Below are 27251 nucleotides of genomic sequence, written 5' to 3' on the forward strand. Positions count from 1 at the left end.
AGGACTCTTCAGCTGGGGAAGGAGAAGGCTGAGGGAGCATAGGACAGAGGTCTATACAGTCATGAAGCGCATGGAGCAAGTGAATAGGGACCTGCTATTCCCCAAATCCTAGACTATTAGAACTAGGGGGCACTACTGAAATAAACAGGAGGCTTAACAAGAGAAAGATGGAATCTCCATCCTTGGAGGTTTTAACACTCAAGCTAGACGAAGCCTTGGCTGGGATGATGTGGCTGGGGCTGGGGCTGGTCTTGCTTGGAGCAGAGGGCTGGACTAGTTGTGACTTCCTGAGGTCCCTTCCACCCTCATTGTCTATGATTATATGCAAGGACTTTTTATAGATAGCACACCATTCATACGTGGAACTCTTTACCACTGGAGGTAGTAGAGGTAGGGTAGTATAGTCAGATTCAGAAAGGGGCTAGGCAGATCCATGGAGGATAGATTATTAATGGCTGTTAGAACAGGAAGGGATATATCCTCTGGCATCTCTAAACTGATAATGGTGGATGCTAGGGAAGGGTGTGGCAGGGGATGGATCATTCTAGACATGCCTTGTTCATATGCTATCCCTCCTAAAGTGGTGGTGTCTGATTTTTCTAGCCATGTAAGTGGCACGAGTTGGTCCACAGCTCAGATCCTGTGTGGGGTTGGTCCACGGGTGTTATTGTGCCCTACACCATGCCTGATCTAGCCATGTACCAGGCTGATTTAGTGCACCAGGTTATATTATTTGACCCACAGGTCTGGACACTTGGCAGTAGGAAAGGAGTCATTAATGCTGCCACTGCTTTTCAGCTAGAAAGGCCATTGGTCTGACCTAGTGTGGTATTTCTTATGGTGTAGCTCCAAACTCTCGAGGGGTAAGGCTGTGGCTGTAGCTGATGCTGGGTTTCTTCTGCTCTTTCTGTCTACAGCTTGGGAGAGCAGTACTACAAGGATGCGATGGAGCAGTGCCACAACTACAACGCTAGGCTGTGTGCAGAGAGAAGTGTCCGACTCCCCTTCCTGGACTCGCAGACGGGGGTGGCACAGAGCAACTGCTACATCTGGATGGAGAAGCGTCATCGAGGCCCAGGTGAGTGCTCTTTCCTGGTGCTGTCTTGCAGCGGGGCCTCCTGGAGTCCCTAGTATTGCCCGCTGCTTCAGTTTTTCCAGAGTTGTGACCTGGAGCTGGCTTTATTATGAAGACACTGTGTTTCCTGATGGGTGCCAGCTTCTCTCTATCCCTGCCAGCAAGAGGTCCCCTCCTGCTTTCCCAGCTGTTTTTAAATTTGAAGCAGGTTTTGGCTTAATGTCTCCAATTTGAGAGCAGTTACCAAAGGGTTGACACCACACTGCACCCGTCCTCCTTGCTGGCAGGCAGAGAGAAGCTCTCGGTCATTGTCATGCTTCTATTCCTCCCTGCTTCTGTTCTGGTGAAGAAAAATCAGCTTACCCGTTTAAGTCTTGCATACTGATTTTTGGAAGGCTTTTTTTTTGGGCAGGGTGGGGGGGGTACATATGGTATGTGAGTTAATATGGTAATTTATCCCAGATTTTAATTTGGCATCAAATTAGCTCACAGCAAAGAGCAGAGTTGCAGTAGGCGTATTATAGTACCTGGCCACTAGGTGGCAGCAAGTGCTTTGCATCAGACCGACTGCTACCCCTGGGGTTAAATGAACTAGGGGAGTCCACATGCGCTACAACAGGTCACTTGACTCTGGTTTCCAAACTCTCTACATAAATACGAAGCCTGAGATGACAGATGGGAGAACATGAGGGAGCCATGAGACCACGTCAGTCGTCACGCCAGATTGCCACGTGCAAAGCAAAGCCAGACTTGGGCACGAACTAGTTGAAAGGGCCAGGTAAACTGAGGCTGGGACCATCTTGCTCTGCGATTGTACAGTGCTGAGTGCAGGGTGTCCATTGCATGGCCTGGATGTTCTTTCAATGCCAGTATCAACAAGAGCAAAGTTTTGCAGAAGTCTTTGTTCATCACTTACCTGATGGATGCTAGGGCACTGGGTGTTTTTCCCAGGCCTCCTGGGTTTGTTGGGTGACTATGGCATCAGACTGTCTTGATCACAGCTTCTCAGAGTAGAAGTTAGGGTGTAGGCACTCAGCTGTCCCTTCTCATACAGGGGTTTGCTGTGCCTCTCTCTCTCTCCCACGTCTGGGAATGCCTATCTCCATTCTCAGCAGTTGGTGTTTCTGTTTTGCAGAAGTGGTTTGGGTGCTAGGACACCTGGGTTCTGTTCTCAGCTCTGACTTGTTGCAAGTCGAGTAGTTGGTCTGTGCCTCAGTTTGCCCCTCCTGCTTCATGGGCTCAGACTGTCAAGGCAGGGCCTATCTGTAGTTCTTTCTTTTTCTCTCTCTCTGCCTCCTCCAGTGGAATCTTGCTGTTTGGGGGGGACATGATCCTGCAACTAGATTTCCCCAGGGTTCTCAGTGAGTGTTTATCTCATGCTGGGCCTGTCTATGAGCCTGTATCCACCCCTTTCCCTTTTGACAGGCTTGGCTGCTGGCCAGCTGTACTCGTACCCGGCACGTCGCTGGCGGAAAAAGCGCCGCTCTCACCCTCCCGAGGACCCCAGGCTCTCCTTCCCTTCCATCAAACCAGGTAACAGTCTGTCCACCTATGCAGCATGTCATCACACCCAGACCATCCTGCCTCTGCTCTCAGGGATGTAGCCTCACCCATGTTGCTTCCATAGGCACTGTGTGGTCAAATCTAGTTTCTATGGCCTTGCTGCAGATGTCTCAGCTACTAGTTGGGACTGGGAAACGTCAGTTCTGGGTATTGTAACTTGTGGCTGAGCCCTATATAGTCAGAGCTTGGCTGATTGAGCCTGTAACTCAGTGCATCTGGGCTGTCCCAGCAGGGAGATGCTTGGGACCCTGACAGGAGCATGAGGATGGGAAAGGAGCTTGGAGGGAGCTGCCCTTATCCCACATGAGCCTGCTTTTAGGGGAGAACAGGAATAAAATGGGGTTCTGCAGCTTCCCCTCACTCTTCCTTGTCTCCCATGACTCCTTGGTTGGCATATGTGAAAATTCCAGAATCTGAGCTAAGATAAATCAATTTTCTTGCCCAGAGTCCAGCTCAAGACAATACAAATGATCAGAGACTTGGGAGGCAAGACTTGTGAGGAAAGGCTGAAGGAACTAAGGTTAACCTGGAGAAGAGGATTGGATCACAGTCCTCAATTCCCTGAAGGATGATTATAGAGAGGTTGGAGATGGGCTTTTTGCTGTGGCTGTAGGGAACAGGACTAGAAGCAATGGCCTCAAGCTGCAGCAGAGGAAATGTAGGTTGGAGATTAGGTGGAACTTTCTGACTGTGTGTGGCAAAGCATTGAAACAGGCTGCCCAGAGAACTTGTGGAGTCTCTATCCTTGGAAGTTTTCAAGAGCAGGTTAGACGCACTTGGCTGTGATGGTTTAGTCAGGGCTGAACCTGTCTTGACGAGATGACCTTAAGAAAGTAGGGCTGGATGGAATTTCACATGATACTATGATCCCGTAACCAGCTGAGAGGCTGGATCTAGGCCCCCCAGCTGAATGCATGGGCTTAAAGTGTGGACTTACGAACAAGGTAAAAAGGGATGAGGCTTTACTCTGCCTCAGCTACTTGCAGTAACTTCCCATTTGCCTGCTTTTACCCTGTGGTAAGTGGAAATGAACCAGCAGTAGCTTAGCTCTTGGTAAGTGAGAGAGGCAAGTTTCTGGGAAGCGAGTAAGGAACAAAGCAGCCCTGTAGGGCAGGGAGCAGAAAGCAGAGCAGCAGGTCAGACATGGGAAGGGGGATTGGGGCAGCACTAACCCTTTACCCCCTCTCTGCAGACACAGATCAGACCTTAAAGAAAGAAGGGCTTATCTCCCAAGATGGCAGCAGCCTGGAGGCTCTCCTGAGGACCGACCCCCTGGAGAAACGCACCCTGCCGGATGCTCGCCTTGATGATGACAGCCTCACTGAGTTCCCTGTTACCAACAGCCGTGCGCGGAAGGTACAGCGGGGCATTGAAGCAGGATAAAGCCCCTCCCTCTGTTAATTGCAAGGAATCAGGGGTGTCATTTAGATGCTGTATTATCTTGCATACAACATACACTTTCCCCCAAAAAAGCTGGTGCACATTACTGGTTTCTGGCTGGAGAGTATTGCCTGTCCACTCAGGGTCAGACTGATGCTATATTTGGGGTCAAGAAGAAATTTTATCCCCTGGAGGAGTGGGTGTTTGCCTCTAACTTGGATCTCTTGAACTTGTATTACATTTACAGAAGCAAGATGTTGGCTGCCATAGTCCCTTTGCTTTACCTGTGGCAGGTTTAGGTGTGATGTCTTGTGTTGTGCCAGGGTTGACAGTAATTTTATGAAGAGATTAGATGATAGATTTGTAGAGGATGGTTTGGATAAAGATGATCCTGCTTCAGACAGGGAGGGAGTTGTACTAGGTGCATTCTCTGGAGTTCCTTTCCAGCCCCACTTCTCTGTGATTTGTGCCAGCCAGGGGTGTAGGATCACGAAAATCAGGCTGGAAGAGATCTCACAAGGCCATCTAGTCCAGCCTCTAGATGGACTAGAAGATGTCTATGAAAATCCCTTCCAGCCTAACTTTTCTATGATTCTGCAATGTGTGAGAAATAAGATAAGAGCTGAACACTGAGCAGTCTCTGCTCCCTACCTGCTGCTGCTACTCCATTACTTATTGTTAAGAAAGATCTTTCTCTTGTCATTTTGTCTTTTAAAAGCAGTGTGTGTGTTATATTCTGGGCTGTGTTGTATGCAAGAATGCACAGTAAGTGACATTGGGGAATAGACTGGAAAGCCAGTCTGTGCTCCAAGGAGATGAACAGTGCTGGTTTCCAAGGTATTTAGGTGCACAACTCCCTTTGATGTGTCTCGAATGCAAGCAAATTATCCAGCCTTTTTAATAACCAAGGGAACAGCCGCTTACAATTGGATACGAATCACTCAGCTGCTTCATTATGCTTTGCTGCTGACATGCCTTTGATAACAGTGAATAAAGGGGCCTTTGGAAGAACCAATTAGGGATTTTCATCATGCTTTGTCTGGGTTGTGGTAATGGGGAATCGCTTTCTATTCTACTGCCGTTCGCTCTTTCTATTCCTTCTCCCACCCAGGTGGGCGATGACTTTTTAATTCCTCTTTCTTACCTTTTGCTTCCAACCCTGTCACTTGGGTTACTGCTTTTATTTGTCACCTGCAAGCACTGTTTCAATTCACGGCTGTTTGACACAGTGGCTGATCAGTCCCTGAGGCTTGTGGGTAGGGTAACAGAGTTCACCCGAGATGTTAACGGGTTAGCTCCATCAGCCATATTTTATAGGGAAACAATTTATGTTTCTGCTGGATTATTTGTATAGCCTAAGGTGAAATATTTTGGGGGCCTCCCAGCTCCTAGGTTTTATCTGTGATGATGTTTTGCACCCAGCCAAGTTGATGCAACTTTTTCTTCTCCTACAGGGCTGCACCTGTTTGAAGTGGCATCCTTTTGCCCCCAAATGTGGCCACTTCTGATGTGGAACACAATTGCTGATTAGTAGCTGCATGGAAGGTTAGGGCTGCCGAGAGCTGCTGACAGTTCAGTTATGAAAGGGTTAAAACTGAGCAAAGTGGGGCCAGGGAATGGAGCAGGAAAAGGGAGAGTGAACAAGCTGAAGATTCGACTCTGTCCCTGCTCTATGCAGCTACATCTCCTGGAAAATCTTTACATTACAGTACAGTGTCTTCATGCTTCTATGCCAGTGAAGAAAATCTTTTTCTGCACATACGGCATGCACCCCAACAAAGAAGGGTGGATTTTTGGGGAAAGCATGTGTGTGGTATGCTTATAAATACAGTATGTTAAAAGACTTCTGTTCCCAAAAAGGTGCGTGTCTTATTTGGGTGCGCGTATATATTTGAAAATATGTTACTTTTCTCCTGTCTTATAAAATCTTCCTTGATTATGGCCCAGAGGGGGTAGAACTCCTCCCCCTTTCATTGGTCATTGAAACTCTGGCATCCTGTTCCATCTCTCCGTTTCTCAGCTGTGTGGCATTCAATGGTCTGGAGTGATTAAGAATAAAACTATGCTTGTTTATTTCAAGTTATACATCGTAAGTCCCTGTTAAACCAGGATATGCACTGAAAGACGCACCCGGGGTTTGTAGCAGAGCTGAGTCATGATATCCTGCATCATAGTCTTGCTCCTTAGCTGGATTATCCCTTTTGGTGCAGCCAGAGACTATAATCCTCTGTTCTTTTTCCAGCGGATCCTTGAACCGGATGACTTCCTGGATGATCTGGATGACGAGGACTATGAGGAGGATACACCAAAGCGACGGGGCAAGGGCAAGGCTAAGGTAACACCTGGCAGCTGAGGTCAGAGGGGAAAAAGTATTCGCCAGAGACAGCAAAGCAATAACTAGGGACCTACTTAAATCATGGCAAGATGAAGGGTTTTTTGTGGCTTGCTCTCAGTGCACGGAGTTGATTTCGTGAGCATTTCATGGCCTTGCCTCTTGCCGCTGGTTGGCAGAGGGGCCCTGCTGGTCCCATCCATTGCTGCTGATTTGCGGAAAGGCAAAAACCTCATAATTAAATAGTCAATTCCAGAGAAATGTCATATACATTTATGCATTATTATAAATCTAAGTATTAAATTTAAATGTAAATCTTTGTATTCTGGCAAGAATTGTGTTTTTGGGTTAATTCTGTGGGAAATTGTAGCCAGTGCCACTTTCCGTGGTGATTGCTGGGTTGAGGCCATGATAATGTTACAGAAACCTTGGAAAAGCTCAGCGGGTTCCCACAATGAACCGTGCTCCTCAGAGGGTGCAAAGGCTCATGGGAAATGGATTTCAACCAGGGTAAAAGATCAGGGTGGATACTAGCCTTCCACGATACTTCCCAGGAGGCAGTGCTCCTCTGAGGGGCAACACGACTGGCTATTGCTAAGGACCTACTTAAATCGCCATTTCACAACTTTCACAGAAATTGTGAAAAACAGCAATCAGACTGAACTCAGTCTACCAGTTTCTTCCATATGCAAGTGCCCATTGCTGCTGACCCACCCTGGCTAGGAAGCAAACTAGACCTGAAGAACAGTGCACTTTATTTGCAAGCTGTCCTTCGTCTACACCGATGCATGGGTGGGGGAGACATCACCCCCCAAAAACCTTGCCTCTGACAAGCTCGAAATAAGGAGCCTGTATGGCTTGTGATCAAGTCTCAGAGCAAGTGGTTGAGGGGTGTAAGTATTTCTCTAGCACCTGCTGTCTTCCTATAAGCATGTGGCATCTTCAGGGAAGAGAATAGTGCTAGGAGACATCATAGACCTGCTGTTAGGTTCCAGTAGAAGAAATCTCATGAGGTTCAATAAGGACAAGTGCAAAGTCCTGTGTTTAGGGTGGGACAATCCCCAGCCTGTACATGTGCATGGGACTGACTGGCTAAGTGGCAGCTCTGCAGAAAAGGACCTGGGAGTTGCAATGGGTAATAAGCTGAAGATGAGCCAGCAGTGTGCCCTTGTTGTGAAGAGGGCTAATGGCATACTAGGCTTCATGAGTAGGAGCCTTGACATCAGATGGAGGAAAGTGATTCTTCCCCTCTGTTCGGCACTGGGGAGGCCACATCTAGAGTCCAGTCTCCAGTTTGGGGCTCCCACTACAGAAAGAATGTGGACAGATTGCAGAGGGTCCATCAGAGGGCAATGAAGATGGTTAGGGAGCTGGGGCACATGGCTGGTGAGGAGAGGCTGAGGAAACTGGGCTTATTTAATCTGGAGAAGAGAAGACTCGGGGGATTGAATAGCAGCCTTCAGCTCCCTGCAGGGTTCGTCCAAAGAGGTTGGAGCTGGACTGCTTTCAGTGGTGGCAGATGCCAGAACAAGGAGCAATGGACTCAAGTTGCAGCAAGGGAAGTTGAGGTTGCACATTAGGAAAAACTTTTCACTAGGAGGGTGGTGAAGCACTGGAACAGGCTACCTAGAGAGGTGGTGGAGTTTCTGTGCTTGGAGGTTTTGAAGACCCAGGTAGACCGAGCCCTGGCTGGGATGATGTAGTTGGGGCTGGTCCTGCTTGGAGCAGGGGGTTGGCCTAGATGTGACTCCTGAGGTCCCTTCCAACCCTCATTGTCTGTCTATGATTCTATGATACTCAACTTCAGTAGGTTACTGGAAACACTGACCACAAGGGAGCGCCATTCAATTGATTTCTAGGGTCATAGGAAAGTCAGCTGGAAGTGATTTTTCAAGGTCACATCTAGCCCAGCCACCTGCTCAAGGCAAGATCATCCCTAACTAAACCTCCCAGGCCAAGTTTCTGTCCAACCTCTTGAAAATTCCCAAGGATGGAGAGTCTGCAGTGTCTCTGGGCAGCCTGTTCCAATGCTTAACCACCCTCAGAGTCAGAAAGTTTCTCCTCCTCTCCAGTCTCAGTTTCCCCTGCTGCAGCCTGAGATTGTTGCTTCTACTCCTGTCCCCTCTGGCCACAGAGGAAAGCCCACGCTCTGTCACTGCCTCCCGGGGATTTGAAGCCTGTGATCAAATCCCTCCTCAGTCTTCTCGTTTCCAGAATAATAACCCAAGTTCTTTCAGCCTTTCCTCATCAGTCCTGCTTCCCTCCATCTCCTCTTCTTCAGGCTTAGTCCTCCAAGCTCTTCCAGCCTTTTCCCTGCCTCCCAGGCCTCTGATTTTTGTTCCTTTGCATTGGACTCTTTCCAGTCTGTCTGCATCCTTTTTAAAGTGCAGGGCCCAGAATTGGACCTCAGCCTCTCCAATGTTGAATGGAGAGGAAGAATCACTTCCTTTGATTTCCAAGTGACACTCCTGTTAAGGCAACCCAGGATGTGGTTGGTCTTTTGTTTGCAACAAGAGAACCCTTTTGGCTCCTATTCAGCTTGTGGTCTGCTGTAACTCCCTGATCTTCTTAGTACACTCAGTAGAGTTGGCCTCTTCTGGGTGGCTCGAACTGTTCCCACGCAGGATGGATTCCTTTGCCAAAGCCCTGAGCTCCTGCTCCTGAGTCAAAGGCTTGACTTAATGGAGATGTTTTCTCATTCCAGGGCAAAGGCGTTGGGGGTGCTCGGAAAAAGCTGGATGCTGCCATCTTGGAAGACCGAGATAAGCCTTATGCATGTGACAGTGAGTACCAAGCTGCTGTGTGGTGCCCTGTGATGCCTTAGACCCTGCGTTGTCTTGATTTGTGTTTGCTGTTGGAGCCGGGTGGGGGCTAGGGGCCATGTTCTGGCAAGGTTGGGGTGAGATGGGGATTTTGTTTTTCTAGGAATCTGACAGTCATCCATAAAGAAAGGTGTGAATCTGAGACAGGTGTTTTTAAGCTTGTTTCCATGCCCTGGTTGCTCCCAGAATCCCAGCCCTAGGCAGATTGATTTCATCTGCTTTGGGCAGTGACTCCATGGCTCATTTTTCCTCCTGCCATGTGGGAGGAGGTAAACGAAATCTGGCCCTGGGCCAAGGCCATAGTGAACATTCAGGGGATGCCCTCCCTGTGATCTAGTCTGTCTCAAGCCTGTGGCGCTTTGCAATGTTCCTATGAGAAGCTGGTAGCTGAAATGGAAGGGTGATAGCAGCTTTCTGACTGCGTCACAGAGCAAACTTGGGATCATGCTCCCACTATCTCCACTTCTGGACCTGGAGATCAGCAGGGGAAAGCTCCAGCCCTCCTCCCCCCCGGCATTTGGAGTGTGACTCAGCTCCCACTCTGAAGCAGGCTTCATGGAATCCGTTTGCCACCCCCTTTCTCAGATCCCTTGTAGGGATCAATTCTGTCCTGTGTTTGAGGAATAGATGTTGCATTTGTCCCTGGACAAATTGTGCCCAGTGTCTGTCCTGGAACAGAAAGATCCTGGGATTGGTGTGTACCCATGTCTCCCTTCTGATCGGGGCTTAGCAAGTGGCTGAAGGCACTGCTGCTTTTCTGCCGTGGATTCAGTGATGTAATCCTGGGACAACTGTTCAGACACTCTTTGCAGTGTCCTGGGATAAACTGTGGGTATTCCTTATTCCTTGAACCTTTTGAGGATTTAACTCGGGACAGCAGATGCAGGCATCTGAATGATTGCATGTTGTCCCGAGGTAAAACAGTTTATCCTGGCACCAATGTGACATCTGTTTGTAGCCTTATAGCATTGTTGATTTTTGCTCATGGTCTCCCTGAGGGCTTTCAGCCCATGCCCTGGCCACAGAATATGGTGATCCCTTTCGTCCTTGCAGCTAACCTCAGCTCAGACCTCATCCCATTACCTCCACTTCAGCTAACAGGTGCCTATGAAACAAGTCCCGTTGTGTGTGTGCCTAGAACAACCAGAGGGGGTTCCTCCATGAGGGCCCTGTTATATGTTACTGTCCTTCTCTGATTCTCCCCTGAGACTGTCTGTGCTTCCTCTCTTAGAATTTCCTCTCCTCTTCCTGCCTCCTCATGGGAAAACCTCACTAGAAAACTGTAAATGGCCCCGTCTGTGGGTTTCCCAACTTCGGAAATTGGCAAAAGAAATTAACCCAGTGGGCTTAGAACTCCTGAGTTTTTGAAATTACTTTTCTCTCTCCTTTCTCCTGTCCTGTGAGAATTTGGCACGAGTTCTTTGTCTTCCAGAAGAACCAAGTGGTAGATATATATATAATTCCCCCCCCTCCTTTTCCTCCCCTTTTTGAAATCACTCTGCTTTCTGTATCTTGGCATGTCTGTGACTTTGTTGTGTGTGTCACCTTTTTTTCTCACAATTCTCTTTCTGTATTTCAGATAGTTACAAACAAAAGCATACCTTGAAACCTCCCGACCGAGGTAGTCCATTCTCTGTCTGCTTTTTTGATTTTTCTTTTATTTTTCCTTCCTGACTTTTGTTTCCTGAAATGTTAGTTTTAAAAACTCGTGGGGGGGTGGGAAAAGGGAGGTTGGGGGAAAGAGGGGTCTCTAACCAGAGCAACAACAACAACAAAAATAGAACCTCCTGAATTTAACTGACTGTCACTGTGATTGGCTCTAATCTGTTGTCTTCTGGGTAGCGAGGCCAGGAGGTGAGCAGGCTACGGAAAACTCCCATTTCCCTGTGATCAGGGTTTGCCTGAACTAAGATGCTTTGTACAAGGGGCCTTAGTTTATCTTCCTCTCTAAGTCATCTCAGATATAGCCCCTAATATTATTGCCCACTGGAGAAAAGGCTTTCTTCTCTTTTTTCCTGTATGGGTGGACATCTCCCCCATCCGGGGCCTGTATTGTGAATACTGAAGGGTGGCCTTCCATGTTTCTGGGCACGTCAGTCCTGGTCCTGCCTTCACCAGCTTAAAACTCAAGTGGAACATCCTAGTTGTGCTCTAGCCCCGTTGGGGTGTGATTTGATTATAAGAAACACCCAGGGGATCAGTACAGGAACAGGCATGGCATGTATACTCTCTCTGCAAGCCTGGCTTACCTCATCCTTCTGGCAATCAATAGTCAAAGGTTGCCAACTGCTGCTGCAGCTCCAAGAAAGCACATTGCTGCATATACCATGCACCCCCTAACTAGAACATGTGCTTTGTTTTTGAAAGACTGCATACAGAAACAAGAGAGATTTCTAAAGTTGTGGCCAAGAGCTGACTGCATACAGCAGCAGCCAGCTCGCTGGCTGCATCAGGCAAAACATACAGTGTTAAACCTTTCATAGCTGTTGCCCAGTCAAAATCACCTGCCGATATAGAAGCGGCTGTGAAAAGGCTAATGCTAGATTCTGCCCCCACTGTTTGCTGGTTTGGAGAGAAGTGGCAGCCAGTACAGTGCAGTGTCTCCATGCTTCTGTTCCAGTGAAGAAAATCAGCTTCCCCATTTAAGAAATGCAGCCCAGTGTTGGAGGGCAGAATTTGGAGAAAGGGTGTGCGTGGTATGCTTGTAAATACATTATGTTTAAACCCAGCATCTGTGTGGCGATTCCTCTCCCTCTTTGGTCCCTGCCAGGCCTTCTAGAGGCCTGTCAGACCTCGAGTGATTCTCTGGGTAGGCTCTGGGGGGAGGGTGTTGAGCCTTGGTTAAAGGGCACTGGGGGATAGGGCCCTTATCCCAGTCACGCGTGGCAGGGAGGTTGGGTGATACGTGGCCTGCTAGTAACCAATGCTGTAATTGGCCTGTAATTGCTTTCTATCCCCCACACTTCCCTCCTGCTGCCGTTCTGCTCCACAGCTCCCTGTGGGACTCAGCCAAGCATTTCCACTCTCCTCTGAACCCTGCCTTAGGTGGAGCTTAAGCATTAACACCGTGCAGGGTCAGAAAGCCCGGGGCCCATGAGCTATGTTAAACATTTGCTGGGAGAGATTTGTGTCTGCAGTTTTCCACCTTGACTTGCACGTGCGTTGGCCCCTCCTGGAGCCGGATTTGCCCTGTTCCTTGTCATGCGGCAGCCATGGTGGAGAGAATTCCAGTCCCTGGCATTTTCATCCACCCCCTGGCCATTTCCTCTCTAACTCCCTGCTGGGCCTGTTAAAAACAATGCCACCTGGTTCTCCAACCCAAGACCCAGGACTCCTGGGTACCAGCCCACCTCTCAGAAGGGGTGTGTGGCCGAGGGGCGAGTCCAGGAATCAGAGCGCCTACGTTCCTTTTCTAGTCCCAGAATGGGAGTGGGGCCTGGGGGGTTAGCCCAACAGAGCAGGGTGGTTAGCCCTAGGCCGGGCTAAGAACGAGGAGGTAGGACACATGGGGTCTCCTCCAAGCTTTGCTTCTGTGCAATCTTGGGCAAGATGTTTTGCTTTCCCATCTGGATTCAGTAGCCATCTGCCACCCTGAGGCTGTTCTCAAAGCAAAAGGTGCTTGTCTGTCCCCTCTTACCATGCGTTAGTGTCCCTGCACCAGCCAGGCTGCAGGCCTCCGAAGCATGGAGCAATCATACAGCAAATATCAGGCCCTGATTCTGTCCCAAATCCCCCAAAACAGGCTGCGGGGATCTCGGCCAGGAACCTGAGTCCCTTTCCAGGCTCTCTGGAGTGACAGCCCGGCACCTGGCAGCCTTGGGAAAGCTATGCTGGCTGGGCTTGGCTTGTGCTTATCCCCGGGTGTTTACACAGTGCTAAGAGGACTGACTGTGTGACTTGGCTGCTGCTCGAAGGGTTTGTCAACAGATTTATGACCCTTGGTGAATTAACAAGGAAGCTCGTGATGGCTCTTGGCCTCAGCTTTGCTTTCTCCATCGTTTCCTGTTCCTGTAGGCAAAGCCCAGGGTGAAAATTTCACTTCCCTCCATGATGGAATGATCTTTCCCCCTCCTTTGCCTGGGATTCTGTTTCTGGTGTAGAAATTCTGCACTGAGCCCCCTCTCAAAAACCATTTTGGAGGCCAAATTTCATTTAAATCCTAAGGGATTTGGGCTCCGAAGCTGTCTGAGTTCGCATCTGTTCTCCAGAGGTTGTACCCACCTCTGGGGTTGAGTGAGGCAAACCAAGAAGGCCAAGTCCAGGAGTTGTCTAGGCAGAGGCAGAGTTTGTGTGGTGATCTACCAGGATGATTTAAGGCAGCTGGTTTTAACTGGCCTTGCATATGGCCCTGCCCTCTACAGGGGGCCTTGTGATGGTAGGGGTGGCTGACGCATCAGGTTCCAGCCACTTGGACAAGTGCTGGGAGCTGTAAAGAAGCAGGTGTAAGAGCCAGATGTGTGCGTGTTTGTGGGGAGGGGGGTTTAAAGCATGGAAGTAATGCATGGCCGGACAACACATTTATAGTAGAATAAAAGCTAAAACCCTAAACCAGTGTTTGTCTGGGGTAGGATGTCCCCAGTGTGACTACCCCAATTTAGCAGCTGTTTGTCCATGTCTATCACCAAACAACCATTTGCTCAAGGCAAATGCATCCTTTCAAGTTCCTCCGCCAATCGGTAGTGAGGCATAGTACCATATCTTCTCATATACAACGTGCTTTGGAATTGTAAATGCCCCTTGTTCTGCAAAGGCAAAATGAAGAAACTGCTTCTTATAGAATGGGGTGGGCAATTATTTCAGGCGGAGGGCCACTTAACTGAGTTTTGGCAAGCCATTGAGGGCTGCATGACAGGCCACCGGGGCAGATAAATATTAATTTCTAAATCTTTTAGGGGCCCTGTGGACCGGATAGAATGGCCTGGCGGGCCGCATCTGCCCACGGGCCGCAGTTTGCCCACCCCTGTTATAGAAGGACCAGAGAAGGGCAACAAGGATAATTGCCAGTATGAAGGGGGTTCCATGTAAGAAGTGACTAACAAGGCCAGACCTGTTTGGCTTAGAAAAGAGACAGTTGAAGGACATGTTAAAGGTTTACAAAATCTTTATTTTGAGCATTGCCAGCAGATCAAGTGAAGTGGTTCTTCCCCTCAGTTCGGCACTGGTGAGGCCACATCTGGAGTCCTGGGTCCAGTTTTGGATCCCCACTACAGAAAGGATGTGGGCAGACTGGAGAGAGTCCAGCAGAGGGCAGTGAAAATGTTTCAAGGCCTGGGGGATATGACTTGTGAGGAGAGGCTGAGGGAGGTGGGCTTATTTAGTCTGGAGAAGAGAAGACTGGGGAGGGAGGTAGATTTAATAGCAGCCTTCAACTCCCTGCAGGGTGGCTCCAAAGAGGATGGAGCTGGACTGTTCTCCGTGGTGGCAGATGCTCAATTTGCAGCAAGGGAAGTTGAGGCTAGATATTAGGAAGAAATTTCTCACTTGGAGGGTAGTAAAGCCCTGGAACAGGTTACCCTGGGAGGTGGTAGACTCTCCATCCTTGGAGGTTTTGAAACCCAGGTAGATAAAGTTTTGTCTGGGATGAGAGAGTTGGGGTTGGTCCTGGTTTGAGCAGGGCGTTAGACTATATGTGACCTCCTGAGGTTCCTCCCCAACCCTTATTTGCTATGATTCTATGAAAATGCTAAACAGCAAAGAAAAAATCAACGGGGATTTAGCATTTCATGTCTCTCTACAGAAGAACTAGGGGTCACACAATGAATCTAGTAGGTCGTGGGTTTAAACCGAACACCAGGAAGTTCTTTTTCCTTCAGCGTGGAATTAAAGGGTGGAACTTGTTGCCCTCGGATGTGGTGGAAACGGAGTGTAGCCAGATTCACCAAGGGATTGGACACATTCTTGGAGGGAAGGGGCATCTGTAACTATTGAGCATGAGAGTGAGGGGCATGACTTCTGAATCAAAGCTTCCTAGACCTTAAATGCTGGAGGTTACAAGCAAGAGAGGAACAGTGGGGGAAAATCCCTGGTCAGACCAAGTTCACTGTCCTGTCCAAAATCCACTGTGTGACACAGGAGACTGGGCAAGATGGACCTAGTGTCTGACCTAGTAAATGGCTCTTATGTAATTAAAAAGAGATCTTTCCTCATTGTACACCACTGCCTAGCAACAGCCAGGGAGTGGAGCCTGCTTGTAGTCTTGCTCCCTGTATCTGGCTGCAGAATTTACTTCCAGCTTCACTCACAGCAGCAGAAACTGCTCTTACTGCATTTCTCGCATATAATGCACACTCCAGTTTCCAGCACCTGACTTTTGGGGGTGGAGGGGAAAGCTGCATGTTATATGTGAGAATATGGTAACAGTCACCTACTGCATGCAGCTGTCCTGGGATGACCTTGTGTCTGTCCACTTCTGGTCCGGGTGTAAGTTATATCCAGCGTCAGTTAAGCGGCATAAGTGATTGTCTGTCTGGGCTGTTTGTGCAGCTTCTGCTCCAGTAGTTCAAAGGTTGTGGAGAAGGGTGGAAGATCCATCTTGTTCCCTATTCTCCCGACCGTCTCTTCCTTTTAGTGGTTGCTCTGGAAAAGGGATTGAGCCCAGATGGGTTGCATCCAGCCGCAGCTCTGCAGCCAGCATGTGCCATAAGTTTGACAGGTCTCAGTCTACTTCCTCCTAAGCTCTTCCCCTGCAGAAGCCTTGAGAGAGGCCAGGGGCTGTGGGGACTGATCTTCCAAGCAGTGGAGGCACAAACTAACACCCCTGTGTTAGTACGAACACTGCTCACTCTGTTGGACTTCAGTCTCCGAGGGAACCGCTCAGGTCGCTTGATCTAGTGTAGATGTGAACAGATGACACCTAAACTGGGGTAACTTACCCCAGGGCAGTTTTACCTCCGATCATGACCCCTCAGTGAATCAGAAAGAGGTTTAATAGGCTGGCCTGAGGGAAGTTGGTGTTTGATTCAGCGGAGAGGCATCATACCCTTGCCAGTCATGGAAAGGGAATCTGGCTTGTCCTTTGATAGACCTTTGATCTCCCCTAGCCCAGCTCATGTGGCCAACAGGGCCCAATCCTAGAACCTCTGTGGTCTGGATTATGAACCCGGATTTCACGGGGGGACAAGCTGTACTCAAGAGAAGGCAGGTTGCTCTATCTAGGTTTCTAGGACTCTTTGAGGGAAAGCTTTCCCCACCCCTCTGAGATCCACCTGGCAGGCTGGGTCCGGCTGGTGAGGCCACAGCTTCTCCATGTCCAGCTAGGCCCTGTTGCCAGCATGTAACCCTTAGCATCTAGAGAAGACTCCCTTGGGTGGGGTGCATGGCACTGTATCTTTTCCTTGGGAAGGACTCAGAGGGGGCTGGGGGTGTTTCTGGGGGATACAACCCTGGAGCTAAGCTAAGACCTGTGCCTTCCATCTCTTGCAGTCTGCGGGAAGCGCTACAAGAACCGCCCGGGGCTGAGCTACCACTACGCTCACTCCCACCTGGCCGAGGAGGAGGGCGAGGACAAGGAAGACTCGCAGCCCCCAACTCCTGTCTCACAGCGTTCTGAAGAGCAGAAATGTAAGGCCCTTGGTGGGCTGGGTTTGGGGGGAAATGTGTTTTGTATAAAAGAAAATACAATAGCGAAGCTGGGCACAGTGTTGCCTGTGTTTTACTAGGAGGAGCTTCCAGGCTTCTGAGGTTGGCTGGTTGCATCCTTCTTACCTCCCTATTTCTGCTCCATGTGTCAAGAGGGTGTTTAAGCCTTCCCCAGAGACACTGGAGGCATGTAGGGTCATAAGAAAATCAGGCTAGAAGGGATCTCATTAGGTCATTTGGTCCAAATGGACTAGAGACCCATGGAGGTCTTTTCCAGCCTGACTTCTCTGATTCTGTGGACAGTCAGAGCAGGAGGTCCCATTCAGCCCAGGACCCTGCTTTAGCCCTGTCTGACCTAGCCTAACCAAGGGTCCATCCATGATGGAGATTCTCCTCTCTGGGCAGCTCATCCAAGCCCTCTTGGGAGCCAGAAAGCCTGTCCCCATCTCCGGTCTGTTTCTCTTTGCCACACCTCAGCATCTCACCCCTTGTCCTGTCCCTGGCAGCCAGTGAGAATTGTCCTTCTCCATTCTCCATCTGCTTGCCCTTCCAAGATTGGGGTCAAATCCCCCCCACTTCTCTTCTCCAGACTCAGTAACCCCAGGTCCTTTAGTTTGCCCTTGTCAGCCCTGTTTCCCACCATCTCAAGTTATCCCAGTTGCTTCAAGAGGCCTTGTTAGAAATGTAGAAGGATGAATGGGGTTGAGGGACTGAAGACTCCTGTGATCTCTCCTCGAGGAAGCTGGAGAAAGCTGGGGGTTGGGGGCGGGGGGCAGGCATGGCAGATCCATTCCTCCTGGGTTCTTTTCTGAGCTGGGAGAAAAATATTGGAAGGGGTAGGAGAGAGGCTAAGAATCAGGACACAGGTTTTTTTTTCCCTGGCCTCTAAAAGTAGTGTTAGTTCCTGGTGAGTACTCCACACACCTGGTTCTCATCCTTTTCTGAGCATTGAGTGGGAGCTAGTGGCTTAGGGCAGGGCAGGTTGGGAGATCTGGCTCTGGTTGGGGGGAAGATGTATGTGTTGTATGCAAGAAAATATGGTAGCAAAGCTGGGTGTAACAGGGTCTGTGTTCTAGCGGTCTAGACTAGGACAATGGGGCCTGGAGGGCCTGAACACTAGGACCTGGTGCTGTCCCACACAGGCTCCCTCGATTCTCTGTGCCTCAGTTTACCCTTCAGTGACGGGGTCCAGGAGCAGGTGAAACCCAGAGGGGGCAGCAGGGCAGGAGAGGGGGGTTGTACCACCTGGCACCCTCCCTGCTGTGGGCCGGGGATCTCTGGTGACCTTTGTTTGGGGTTTCTTTGGATAGCCAAGAAAGGCCCTGATGGCTTGGCCCTGCCCAACAACTATTGTGACTTCTGCCTGGGCGACTCCAAGATCAACAAGAAGACGGGGCAGCCCGAGGAGCTGGTGTCCTGCTCAGACTGTGGGCGATCAGGTAGGGTGTGTGTGGGATGCCTGGGCTCTGTGTGTGTCCCCCAAAATGCCTGGCTTGTGTGTGTGTGTGTGTGTGTGTGTGTGTGTGTGTGTGTGTGTGTGCGTGCGCGCGCATGCACGCGCACGTGAGACACCCAAGTTCCGTGTGTGTGTGCATATGTGCACAAGAGTGCACACATGCATGTTTGTGTCCCAATCACCTGGGTTGTGTCCATGTCTGTCCTAAAACACCTGGGTTCTGTGTGTACGTTTCTTGGGGCAGGGTGCAGGGGATGGTGGCAGTGGGGCATTCTGGGAAAGCAGCCTCTTTCTCTCTCAGAGCCATCAGCTGTTTGTTAGTGCAGTCTTATGGGGGGGCGCCCTTTTTCTTTGTGTTTCCTCAGCATGCTGGAAGGAACTAGGGGGCTTAAGCTGGGTTTTATCCGAGTGCTGGGAGTGGAGTGAGGTCTGGTGGGTGAGAGCAGGGGGCTCTAAGGACCCAGACACCTGGGTTTTATCCAAGGGAGTTAGAGCAGGGGTAAGCTCGGAGCCTAGATACCTGGGTTTTCTCTCTGCTCTGGGAGGGGAGTAGGGGCTGGCATGGTAGACATCTTCTCCTCTGCCATCTGATGCAACTTCCCTGGATCCCACCCTCCCGTGGGGCCAAGAGCCCCTGGCTATCTTGCATCTTGGGGCCACCTTTGCTTCCGTGTGTCTCACACCTGCTCCCCACCACAGGGCACCCTTCCTGCCTGCAATTCACACCAGTCATGATGGCAGCCGTGAAGACATACCGCTGGCAGTGCATTGAGTGCAAGTGCTGCAACATCTGCGGGACCTCAGAGAATGATGTGAGTACCCTTCGGAGCGGGTGGCGCGGTGCCATGGGAAGACATGGGTGTTGGGAGGAGTAGCCTGAGCTGGGGTTAGGATTGAGGTCTGTAAGGCTGGAAACAAAAGCCTCATTTCACCTGAGCCTGGATGCAACTGTCTAGGGTACAAGCACACACATGGAACCGAGGTGTCCAGGGCAGAGGGACATGTATATGGGACAGATGCATACAGAACATATAGGTGCTTAGGACAGATGGACACCAAACCCCAGGTTCCAGGACAGACGCACACACAGGACACAGGCATCTGGAACAGACAGACCTACATGGAACCCAGGCATCTGGAAGAGATGGGCGCACCGAATCCAGGTGCCCAGGACAGGCTCACACTGAACCAACGTGTCCAGGACAGGTGGATCCAGATAGAACTCGGGCATCTGGGACAAATGCACACAAAGCCCAGATTTCTGGGTCGGGTGCACACAACCCAAGCACCTGGGACAGTTGGACCACATGTGGAACCCAGGTATCTGGGACAAGTGCGCACATAGCCCAGGTATCCAGAACAGCAGACACTCATGGAACCCAGGCATTTGGGACAGGTGGACATGGAGCCCAAGCATCTGGGTTGGGCGGACAAGCTGGGAACCTAGATAACCAGAACAGACATCCACAGAACCAAGGCTTCCGAGACACGCATCTTTCAAGGGATGCCATGATATTATTGCCCTTAGGCGCACAGACTATAGAAAGGCTGAACATTGAAACTATCCCACCCTGCTGTGTGTTGCCAAGTTTCTGGCTACTGAAGAATTGTTCTAGGCTGTCTCTGTCCCCAGAAAACTGGTTGGCAACTAAGAGCCGGCCATTTCCACGGGGGACCTGGAGTCTAACAGGGGTGTCTGAAATGTATAAGATTCTTTGGGTAAATCCAATATCTTTTACTTACCCAAAGAACCTTGTCTGACTATGTCCTTAGAGCAACACGGCTACAACTTACACCCCTGGAGTCTACAATGGTGGAGAACCACTGGGGTAGGCTAGTTCACAAAGGATAGGACTAGGACTAGTTATTAAATAGAAATCAGAGATGGTTTCTTTTCGGCTTCTGCTTTGAGCTGCAGAGGTGGCAGGTCCAAACTGAGCTTTGGCCAAGTGTAGGGTCAGTGCTGTGTCTCTTGGGGATGGTTGGGGGGCAGGTGCTCTGTTAATGCTGCGTGTGGGGTGCAGGATCTATCCTCTAAGCAAAGCCGTGTTGAATCATATGAGTTTTTCCCCCCCCATTTCCCCACCTCTGCTTAGGACCAGCTGCTCTTCTGTGACGATTGTGATCGTGGCTATCACATGTACTGCCTCACCCCGTCCATGTCGGAGCCGCCCGAGGGTAAGTGTCCGTGTCTGCCTTGGAGAGCCGGCCTGAACCAGGGGGCTGAACAAGGGCATGGCAGGAACAGGTGATGGAGTCCTTTACATAAGGAGTTTTGCTGGTGTCCTCTTCAACCCGGTCCTGCTGGTGCCCCTCGCTCCTAACCCACAGTCCCCTGCACCCTCCCAGCCCTGCCAAGATGTCTCATTCCTGATTCACAGTCCATAGGTTCCCCACCCTTGCTGGTGCCCCTCCTGACCTGCAGCCCCTGCCTACCCCCTATTCCTGCCAGTCCTTAAGCAGGGGGATTGGACTAGATGTGAAGACCTCTGGAGGTCCCTTCCAGCCTGACTTGTTTCTTTTATTCCCAGCTGCCTCTAGGCAAATTGGGAAGTGATGGGGGGTGGGAGTGGGGGTATTTTTAGGTATTTTGAGGAAAGAAACACTTTTTCAGTGCCCAGCCAAGCATGGAATCATTTCTGCATCGGTAGCAAAATCCCTAGGACAGCAGGACACTTTGCGCTGCCCCCATGCCCGTCTCAGCCCACTACCATCAGAATATTACGGTTCCCAAGCCAACTCGTCACCCTTGGGCAGCTTCAAGATCCAGAGTGATCCTGGGCCTGGGGTTCACCCCCCTGCTCCCACACCCTGAGTTAATCTTCCATCTCCTCTTGCTTCATGTTAACCAAGGGGGCCGAGGGCTTGGCTCACTTGTCCTGTGTGGTTATGTCACAAGCCACGTGAGTTTCCAGAGATTGAGCTCCCCTGTAGCTTTGTAGGGAAGGAAACATGTCTCTGCCTTGGTCCAGCCAATTTGCTTTATGTCCTCAGTTATTTCACCCTTGCTGCACTATCCATGCGAGTCCACCCAGTATCTGGGCCTTGTCACAGCTTGAGCAGTATATTAAGGCCGCGCCTGTAGGACTCGGTTGAGAATGGGGGAGCCCTGTAATTATATTTACTTTGGTAGCAGTATTACAGTAATGTCTAGAACAGAATCAATCATTCAGAATGCCCCTATTTAGGAGGATTACAGTAATGTCTAGAGGGGATTGGTTACTGAATGTCTCCTTTTATTAACAGTATTATGGCAGTGTCCAGAGTGGGGTTGGTTGGATGTCTCTCTCAGTAGTAGGATTACAGTAAAGTCTAGAGGGAATCAGCAAGTGCTCTTTTAGTAACAGTATTGTGCTAAAGTCTAGAGGGGAATTGTTTTTTTTATTGAATGTCCCTTTAAGTAATAGGATTATGTTAGTCTAGTGGGAGGAATGGTAGTTATTGAACACCCCTTTAGTAGCAGGATTATGGTAGCACCTTGGGATCTCCATTTTTGCCTGTGCATTATTAGGGTGGCGCTTATTAGCATAACAGCATGAGAAAGTGTAGGGGGTCTGCCAGGATCAGGCACCTATTTATTGACAGCACCATTATTAATAGCATTACGGTAGCACCCATTATCATAGAAGGAATATGGTAACTCCAGTGAGGGCCTGGCCCCATTATGACATGTCCAGCATTAGGAGCACTACAGTAGTGCCAGGGAAGCATGGGAAAATCAGGATGCCCTTCTAGCAGGTAGATTACAGCAGATTCCATTTAAATGCATCACTGAGAATTGAGCCTGTACACTTGCCCAAATATAGTAGAGCTCGTTAAGCTGGGCTTGTTAAGTACCCATTAACCCAGCCCCCCAAAAAAATTAGAAGCATTTTTGAGGCTTCTAATATACTGCCTTTTGATGCTTCTTGCCCCATTTTGGGGGAGTCGCGGGGGCTGAACTAAGCAATTCTGCAGCTATTTGATGGTCGTTATCACTTGTGAGTGATTACGCGGGTAGCTGGTGCTCGTTATGGCACAAGTGCTAGGCAAAGGCATCCAGGGCCTTCCATCCTGTGATGGGGTGAAACCACTGATGCGCTTCTCCCATGCATGGTAAAGAGGGAACAATGTGCGTGAATAACAGAGATAATTGGAGGCCCCAGTCAAGATCTAGGGAGCCTCTTATTTTCTAGCATACAACATGACCTGGAATATAATACACACTGGTTTTTGAAAGGCTGAACAAAGAGGAAAAGATCTTTCCTTGTCGTAATTCACTGAGTAGCAGCAGCAGATGCGGGGTGGAGCCTGCTTGTTCTGCTCCTGGTCAAATACAAATTTTACCTTCATTTTGCCCGTATTGCAATCTTCAGCAGCTGTTTTTCTGTGGGGAGCAGAAGTCTGTGTTGTATGTGGGAAAATAAGGTATGCCACACTTGCGTCGAGAGTCTATGTCCTGCCTGTGCCAGCTGGAAAATGAGGCCTGGATGATAAGGCAGTAGAAAAACTGCCGCTGAGTCCAGGGTCCCACTCAACCGCTGCAGCGTTCCACCCCAGAGCTGGCTGCATGCTTGTTAACAGCACCTGATTATCATCATGTCTGGCCTACCACCCGCCCCAAATAAAACCCACACCTTGGTATTGGAAGGTGAAAGGTAGAAAAAAGATTTTTCCCGAGTTACAGCTGACTGTGTGACAGAGTGCAAGTCCTCCTGGGATCATAGTGTCCAGGAAGTATGGTACCAGGATGTTCCTGCTGCTTCACCCATACTGTCTCCTGCAGTGTCACGCTTCCTGGACACGCTGTTCCAGGAAGACATACTTGGTCATACAAATTTAGGCCCCAGACTGCAAGACTGTTAGTTCCTTTCTATAGACCTTCCTATTAATTAAGTGTTGTTCCCACATCCCAAGCCTCATCAAGATGGGACCAAATGCTCTCGTTGCCTGCTTCCAACACAAGCTACCATGCTTGGCTAATAGCTGTGGCTGTGAGAAGGTTAGGACAGGACTTGGCCACTTGACAGCTGTGCACGCAGTATCTCCATGCTTCTATTCTGGCGAAGAAAACAGCTTCCCTTGCTTGAAACGCAGTTTTGTTTTTTGGTGGGGGGGAGAGAAGGGTGATGGGGGTAAGGCATGCATTGTGTGTCAGAAAATATGGTACTCTAATTGACTTGCTTAATAACTGCTTTGTTCTCCTCGCAGGGAGTTGGAGCTGTCACCTGTGTCTGGATTTGCTGAAGGAGAAAGCCTCGATCTACCAGAACCAGAATTCCTCTTGATCTCGCCTCTCGGGCTGGCGACCTCTAGCTCTTCAATCCTGGCAGGGCTCTGTGACTCCTTTTGGTTTGATTTAAACCTTTCTTGCGGGTTTTCTTCCTTTTTCTTTTTCTTTTTCTTTTTTTTTTTTTTATCTCTTTCTTTTCAGTGGGGAGGGGGGGCACTAGTTCTTGTTAAGCTTCTCTCCTTCCTGAAGCAGCTTGGACGCCACCTGGCGCCGGAAAATTGTTCCTGGCACTGTCTGCTTGTCCTTTTCTTCCTCTTGGCTGGGCCGGGAGCCCTCCCTCCCTGTAGCCGTCTCAATGCTCCTGCTTCTCATACAGCACCGCGCACGCCAGGATTGCTCTCTTGAACCCCTTGGTGGACGGACAGTCCGTCCCTGGTGTGCCGAAGAGACTTGGGCCCCTCCTTTCTGGTACCTCTGCCAGCTGGCGCCTTGTGGGCCCACTGATCTCCCTTCAGAGTGTTTTCCAGGCTCCATCATCCACCCTTCCCGAGTCTCCGAGTGAAACCCACCTGTCTGGATAAAGGGAAATGACTTTTGGATAGACATCACCACATCCCACCCTTCCTGACCCCCGGCCTTCTGTTTGTCTGTGCACTTGTCTCCCCTCTCGAGAGGCTGAAAGCAGGGAACTGATCGCTGCCCCCACATCCCTCCTGCCAGTTGGGAATGGCTTGTGGGCTGGACAGGACCAGACGGTATTCGATGCCAGAGACTCCTGATCCAGCGCTGACCAGCCGGGGGGGATCCTTGCTTGCTTCCCCAGCTGTGTACAAAGCCTTAGAAATTCCCCAATGCGTTAAACCAGAGTCTGAAACTCAGCGGTACCTCAGCTCTGTGGGGCGTCGGCCCCTTTCCCCGCTCAGCTACGCTCGCCGGCTGGGATCTCGCAGTGACACAGGGTTTTAAAAGGGCCCCGGAGGTGCCCAGAGGACTCCTTCATCGCCAGGAGCTCCATCAGCCAGGCCGTTATCCCAGCGTCTTTTCACTGATGGGTGTGTGTGGTTCGAGGCCAGGAGCTTTTGTAGCATTAGCGGACGGGCTGGCCTGGCTAGGATCCCGTTTGTTGAGGGGGTCCTGCACCCGGTGTTTTGCTGGCCAAGCAGAGACCCAGCTCTGGCCTTCTCCAAGCAACGGAGGAAGAAAACACTTGGTGGTAAACCAGTGGTTTGTCCTCTCTGCAGTCCGCGGCTTCCACACTCTTGGGAAGCAAGGGATCTCGCTCCCCTTATCTTCTCCCTTTCCCTTATTTTGTTCCCCACTTCCGAAGGAATCTCTCTGAATCACGTGACTCCAACCTGTCAGGGACCTTTGAAACCTCTCCTCTGCCCATCGCTTCGCCTGGCTGGGGTTGGGGGGGTGTCGGGAGCGTGGGAGGAGCTGCCGCATGCTGGGTAGAAGGCGATATGGTTCTGTTGGAAATAATGTGCCTGTTTTTTCTAAATTGACTCCAGACCTACCTCTGAAAACCCCTCTTTACGTTCTTCCTCACTAGAAATGCATTAAAACTCCTTCCCCTTGCCGTAGGGCGGGGGTGTGGGGCTGGGGGGAGGGGGGAAGGTTGGCTGTGGGGCTCTCACCTTTTGTTTGCTGCTTCCCCGGGGGCCGGCTGGGAGTAGGAGATGACCTCTGCAGGGCTGGACAGAGGAGGCGGAGGCAGCAGCGGTGTTTGAACAGGGCCCTGGGAGATGGGTGGCTGGTCGGCCTGTGTTTGGGGTAGTGGGGTGGGGGCTAGGGCTGGCCAATCCAGCTCTTTTCTGAGCATTAGATTGAGATGGAACAAGACCCTAACCATACACATGCTCCACACACTCCCCTCCATGGGGGTACAGATACCCTACCCTCTCAGCCTCTGGGGCACACGTGTGTGTGCACACGCATGGACATGCACACAAAACCCGGGTGTCTGGGACGTGCAAGCACACCCATGCACACTTGTCTGGAACATGCCCACGTGCACTCAGAACCCAGGTGTTTGGGACACCTTCCTCTCCCCCAGGCGTCTGAGAGATTCATGCACACACGCATGTACCACCCAGATGCCTGGGTTCTCCGTGTCCTGGACATCTGGGACACAGATGTGTACCCCTCCCCCCAGCACCCCCCCCAACGTACGTACGTCTGGGACGCATGCAGAACCTAGCCATCTAGGACGTGCACACAGACACACGCATACATGCAGAACCCAGGCATCCGGGACACCCCCCCCCCCAACACACACACACACACACACACACACACATACACATGCACACTTTTTGCACAGCTCTGACGCCTCTTGATGTGCCCGGAATTTCAAGCCCCCTTTTCCCCCTCTTCTGTCATAGCCTCGAGCCCTGTCCCATCACCGCTCTGGTGGGGTTGTCCTCTCCACGGGTGTCCCCCTTGGGCAAGGCCTGGTGAGTCTTGCTCACGACCGAGGTGCCCAAACCTCCTTGGCCTCCACCCCCCCATCCAGATCCTTCCCTTCTTGCTTGACTAGGCAGCCACCGCATCCCCTCCCTCTTAACTGCGGGGCTCCATGCCATCATCTCAGGACCCCCCCCCCCCCGAGCTAACCTTCACACGCGTGTCTTATCCCCGCCTGCCCCCTTTAGAGAACACCAAAACAGCTCCTTCGACTATGGAAAACCTCTTATATTGTCACTTTTGTGGGTGGGTGGGGGTTGGGTTGACGGGGGGTGGGGGCGGTTCTTTTGGTCTTGTGCGCGTTGTTCTCGTTCCAGTGGGAATGCGATTCTCAGGTCACACGTCGTCCCCAGGTAGATAATGATTAGCTCATCAGGCTTTGGGGATGGGCCTTTTCGCTGTCCGCCATTGTGATGTGTTGTTGGGATGGGAGAGGATGGATTCCATTTAGGTTTCATCTTTTTTCAGTTGCTGTTAAAACATCCTCTGCCCTCCTTTTTTTTTTCTTCTTTTATATTTTTATCCTTTCCTTTCCTCCGGCTGCTTCTTGCCAATAAAAAAACACTATCTTTTTATTGCTTCCCTTTTGGAAGGCAAAGGACAAACAAATTTGTAGCAGGAAGAAGCCACCTGCTGCCGAGTTGAAAATTTGGGTGTGTTTTTTTTCTTTTTAATTTCCCTTTTCCCCCTAGCTTCAGCCTAATTTTTCCACCCCTCTTCTACTCCACAAGCTGTCTCACCCCCCTGCTCACCCAACAGGCGCTCGCAGCAGATTGAGACAGCCCCCTGCTTCTATTTAATTTGGCATTTCTTTGCCTTTTGCTCTTCCTTCCCTTCCTCCGTTGAAATCGCAAAGATTTTTCAAAAGGCTAATTTTTGGGGGGGGGGGGGGTGTTAATGGACAGAGTAATAAAGCAATGGGAATTTTGGTCCTACTCCGTAGATGCCGTCATAATTTTTTTTGTTTTTTAATTGGGCGTCGCATCAATTTAGAGCCGAGGTGTGTCATTTTTTTTAAAGGTACTGTATTAAAAATTTAAAAAAGAAAAAAATTAGTAAATAAACATTTTTACACGGATGCCTTGATGTCCTGTTTTCTCCTCTTCCCTGGTGCCTGGGTGTTTCCAGCCAGCTGTGGAAAACTGCTCTGAATTTCTCCAGGTAGAGCCATGACTGCACCCTGGGGTGCAGTCCCTACCCTAGAGGTGGCCTCATCTACATGTGGGTGTGAGTGTGTTTCTCACCCCAGAGGTGGCTGCATGTGCACGTGTGTCTCCCACCCCAGAAGTGGCTGCATTTGGAGGTGTCCTTCTGCCTTGCAGCCACTTGCGTCAACACAGTATGACTTTTCCTGACTGCCAACTATT

The 27251-nt window shown here is 50.3% G+C and overlaps 1 protein-coding gene across 3 annotated transcripts in view; it reads left to right on the top strand.

The window, feature by feature from the left end:
* The window catches only part of DPF2 (double PHD fingers 2), a 36368-nt gene extending 9408 nt beyond the window's left edge, over nt 1-26960 (top strand). Inside the window, exons 2-12 of one of the 3 annotated variants that reach the window (XM_090055092.1) lie at nt 918-1078; nt 2501-2608; nt 3831-3994; nt 6261-6353; nt 9055-9133; nt 10752-10793; nt 16595-16732; nt 18061-18189; nt 18906-19018; nt 20303-20384; nt 23397-26960. In XM_090055092.1, the coding sequence (XP_089911218.1) occupies nt 918-1078; nt 2501-2608; nt 3831-3994; nt 6261-6353; nt 9055-9133; nt 10752-10793; nt 16595-16732; nt 18061-18189; nt 18906-19018; nt 20303-20384; nt 23397-23473 (1186 nt within the window). In that variant the 3' untranslated portion in view covers nt 23474-26960. The remainder of the gene's footprint in view (nt 1-917; nt 1079-2500; nt 2609-3830; nt 3995-6260; nt 6354-9054; nt 9134-10751; nt 10794-16594; nt 16733-18060; nt 18190-18905; nt 19019-20302; nt 20385-23396) is intronic. The other 2 variants (XM_090055093.1, XM_090055094.1) reach the window with 2 other exon arrangements.
* Nucleotides 26961-27251: the final 291 nt, after the last annotated feature.

This window comes from Crocodylus siamensis, chromosome 6 (genome assembly GCF_052110815.1).
Source record: "Crocodylus siamensis isolate JL-2025a chromosome 6, ASM5211081v1, whole genome shotgun sequence".
Classification (NCBI taxonomy): Eukaryota; Metazoa; Chordata; order Crocodylia; family Crocodylidae; genus Crocodylus; species Crocodylus siamensis.